The 3669-nt window shown below is 54.1% G+C and overlaps 1 protein-coding gene across 1 annotated transcript, besides 3 other annotated features; it reads right to left on the bottom strand.

Annotated features, from left to right (window-relative positions):
• Positions 1 to 1084: 1084 nt before the first annotated feature.
• On the bottom strand, positions 1085 to 3427 carry TraAM80_08836 (putative gamma-tubulin complex subunit; the record flags this gene model as incomplete). Its single annotated transcript, XM_029385562.1, has 1 exon — positions 1085 to 3427. The coding sequence occupies one exon, from the start codon at positions 3425 to 3427 to the stop codon at positions 1085 to 1087; it is 2343 nt and encodes a 780-aa protein (XP_029234586.1).
• A 12-nt stretch (positions 3428 to 3439) lies between these two features.
• Positions 3440 to 3518: a sequence feature (A-rich).
• A 62-nt stretch (positions 3519 to 3580) lies between these two features.
• Positions 3581 to 3625: a microsatellite.
• Positions 3626 to 3641: 16 nt separating this feature from the next.
• Positions 3642 to 3666: a microsatellite.
• The last annotated feature ends 3 nt before the right edge of the window (positions 3667 to 3669 follow it).

A 3669-nucleotide genomic window follows, 5' to 3' on the forward strand; every position in this document is an offset into this window, starting at 1 on the left:
CGATGTACAGCAGCACCGCATTGAAGAGAATGCCGCTGTGCGTACTTCCGCCGTCCTCACTCCAGCGGTTTCTAGGGTCGCCGCGGTGGAACCGCCCAGTGATGGTGCGCACGGTCTCACCCGCGGATTTGCCCCAAAGTCGTCTCCAGCGCCTCTTCGCCACCGGCCAGAGCACGTTGCCCACACCGAAGAGAAACGGCATCATGGCAACAACTAACACCACCATAAACGGTGCACATCCGGTTGGTGCATCCGACGGTAACTCCGCATTGAGGCGAATGAGAGACACAACGGGATGGACGCTGCGGCGGTCACTCATAAAATTTTCACTTCCGCTGCCCCCACCTCCCGCGCCTGTTTCACAAAGCGCAACACCAGCGTGCATATATGCCTTCTCTCTCTCCTTCTCTCTCTGTGGATATATATATATATCCGTCTCCCTTCCCCACCTCTTCTGAGGCACGGCGTATTACCAACAGAAATGGCAGGCAGCAAAGACGCCCCCGGTGCGTGCTGTTGACCACAGAGTCATGAACAAATAAACGGATAGCCCCGCTCGTCCAAATCTCAACACACACAGAATCGTATAAATAGAGAGTGAGATGGAAAAAAAGAATAGGGTATACAGTCGGACGTGCACGCTAGAAATCCCGCAACCTCCTTCAACGCTGCAGATAAAATCACTGACGGCAACAACACACAGACGCACACACGTGTTTTTTTTTGTTTATTACCTTGTGCCTTCTTCTCCCGCCAGTTCTCCGCGCGCCTGCCTCATTTTTTGCTAATTGCGTGGGCGCGCCACCTTCGTTCACTGCCTCACCCCACCGCCGCCCTCCCGAGCCGAGGCCACAGCCGCCGCAAAGGCGGCGCAGTGAAGGACACCCCAACAGGGTGGAAAAAAGAGGCAAATAACCAGCTAAAAGAAAGTGCGGGATACGCATAACTGTCACTACGCGTCAGAAGGAAGAAATAAAGGGGTTCAAACACCGGAGACGCTACAACATGGACAACCTTCGCACCCGTCGCGGGGAGAACACTCCTCGAGATATCTTCGCTCCCTCTCCCCACTCACCATATCCCTCTAAAACTCCGTGTTGCTTCCGCACAGCGTGTCGTGGTAGAAGTAATTAAAATTGAGCCGAAGAAGGAGAAAGTTCAGAAAGTCAAACTGCAGGTGCTGCTCCTCCAATGTTGTGAGAAGCGACGTAATCTCTCGCTGAAAGTCATCCGCCAGGCGTTGGTACTCACACTTGATGGAGAACACGTCTCCGCTCCCGCGCTCCAGCAACGAGGTCAGGAGTGCCTGGGCCCCAACGTACTGCCGAACGATGCTGAGAACGCTCTCAATGTTCTGACGCATCGAGGCGCAGTCACCGTGAAGAAGGGAGTGGAGCGTTAGGTACTGCAGGTACGCTATGTGGGCGGCTCGAATGTCGTCCAGTGAGGTGCATTGCCGCAGCGCCTTCATGAGAAGGTCCCACGAGACGGTGGAGACCTCCGCCACAAGGTACGACCAAAGATTGTTTACGAAGTGGTTTAGCTGCAGCCCAAGGAGGTGCGCGTCCGCCGCAACTTCGCGCCAGGCGGTGAGTTCACGGCTTGTGTTGTGCAGTCGTCCAATGATGCGATCCAGGACGACGCTCTGTCGCCACGACTTCTTCAGCGCAACCTCGGCCCGCTTGACTTTGAACATGATGCGGAAGAGACGTCGGTAGACTTTCATGGAGGTTAAGTCAAAGACATTATTGAGTGGGGAGGGCACTGACATTGTCACAAGAAACGCATCCCACCCAATAATTTTGTCGTCCTTCACCAACTCACACTGCATCATCGAGAAGAGATCCGTGTCGAGGTTCCGCGTGTAGGGGACAATGTCGAGCAGCGTGCTCTGCATGTGGTCTCGCACAATGGATGTTTGCACCATATGACTCAGTCTGCTGAGCACCGGGTCTAACCGATGGATGAGCAGCTCGTAAAAACCTCCATTACCAACAAGCAGAAAGGCGTTCACCATACGAAAAACGTTGTCAAGGTGAAACTCCTCACGAATCAACTTCAGCACGGCTTTGTTTGTAAAGCACACGGCATCACGAACAACCGCGCTAATGGTGTCAAACGAGGCATTTTGTGCCGCTGCCACAATGGCAGGATCCATGTGCCACTGCTTGCACCGGCAACAGTTTCTGATAAAACTAACGTTCTTCGTCACCAGCATCACTTGCTCCGCCAAAGCGCGTGGAACGGTGGTGGGAAGCATTTCTGGCAGAAGTGCAAACTTGGAGGACCAAAACGCGTCGGAGATGTTATCTATTCGGGGGTTAGATTTCACAAAAAACTCGTTAAAGGGGTCCAAGATCTCACCTTTTGTGATGCTTGACACAGCCATGTAGAGTAGCGGACTCACCGCTTCCATGTATACATCCGAGAGCAGCGCGGAGAGTCTAGTGGAGCCCTGCTGCACAAGTCGCTGCAGCTTCGAGGCGAGCTCCCCACCTTTCACAGACTCTGTCTCACGAAGAATCGTAAAGAGCACGTGAAGTTTGGGCTGCACCCTCTTGAAGGCGACAACCAAATCACTGAATGTCATTGGCGGCGACCGACGTTCCCGGAAGGAGGCCACCAGGCAATGATACTGCAAAAGCTGCCGCCGCACCGCACTACGCAAACTCTGCTGCAAAAAAGACCTTTCGGTGTTGCTGCCTCCAAGCACGTCATCAATCTGATGCGCCAGCCAGCCACACTCCTGCAGCGTGACAGCGGCCTGCCGCTGGCGCACCGTCCCCATTTCCGCATTAACCGCGTACCGATGGGATGCCTCATCGTAGGTAAAGTACTTCGTCCTATCAACTCCCATCCACATAAACAGCACGTCCGAGATAAACTCGCCCTCCGACAGGGCCCTGCAGGAGTGTCCGACGATGGAAGAAACAGTTACGCCTCCCTCGTGTGGCGCAGCCTCCGTGGTGTCCCCAATGGGCTGCGCCACGTCACGGTGACGCTGCACCACACCGGAGGCTGCTGTCGCAGTCTTCAGCAACACCGCATCCTGCCGCACACCGCTCACGTCTGCAGAAGCACGTTCTCGACGACCAAAAATGCGCCCGGGCAGTTCAAACCCACCATACCCGTTGCTCCCCACAGTGAGGTTGGTGATGCCGGTCATGCCGCCCCGCACCCCCGCTTCCTCCGTCACGCGACAAGGCACGTCGTCGTTCGCTGCCTCAGAAGGTATTGCGGGGGCAACGTTAGACAACGATCCACTCGACGCGGGCGGCACAGTGGCCACGCCACGCAGCTGCGTTGCGGCTCTAAACGGGATAATCCTCGGGCTGCCTTCACGCATAACCGGGCTGCCCTTCTCCGTAAGGGGCCACTTAGACAAAAACAGCGATTCCCTTCCGGGGCCACTCCCACCGCCTGGCATCCAGCGAGGTTCACACACACAAAAACAAAAAAAACCTACAAAAACAACTAACAAAAACCCACGGTAAATCTAACAACAACAACAACAAAAAGCACGTCCGCAAACACTCAACCAGAAAAAAAGAACGCCCCCTCAACAAGCAAACCGAACAGTACAACACAACACAAACAAATAATTACAATCAAAACTTAACAGCAAAATATTCCCAACAAACAATAATAATAATAATAATAATAATAGAG

This window comes from Trypanosoma rangeli (assembly GCF_003719475.1).
Source record: "Trypanosoma rangeli strain AM80 chromosome Unknown Tra_15.4_contig_00470, whole genome shotgun sequence".
NCBI classification, from domain to species: Eukaryota; Euglenozoa; class Kinetoplastea; order Trypanosomatida; family Trypanosomatidae; genus Trypanosoma; species Trypanosoma rangeli.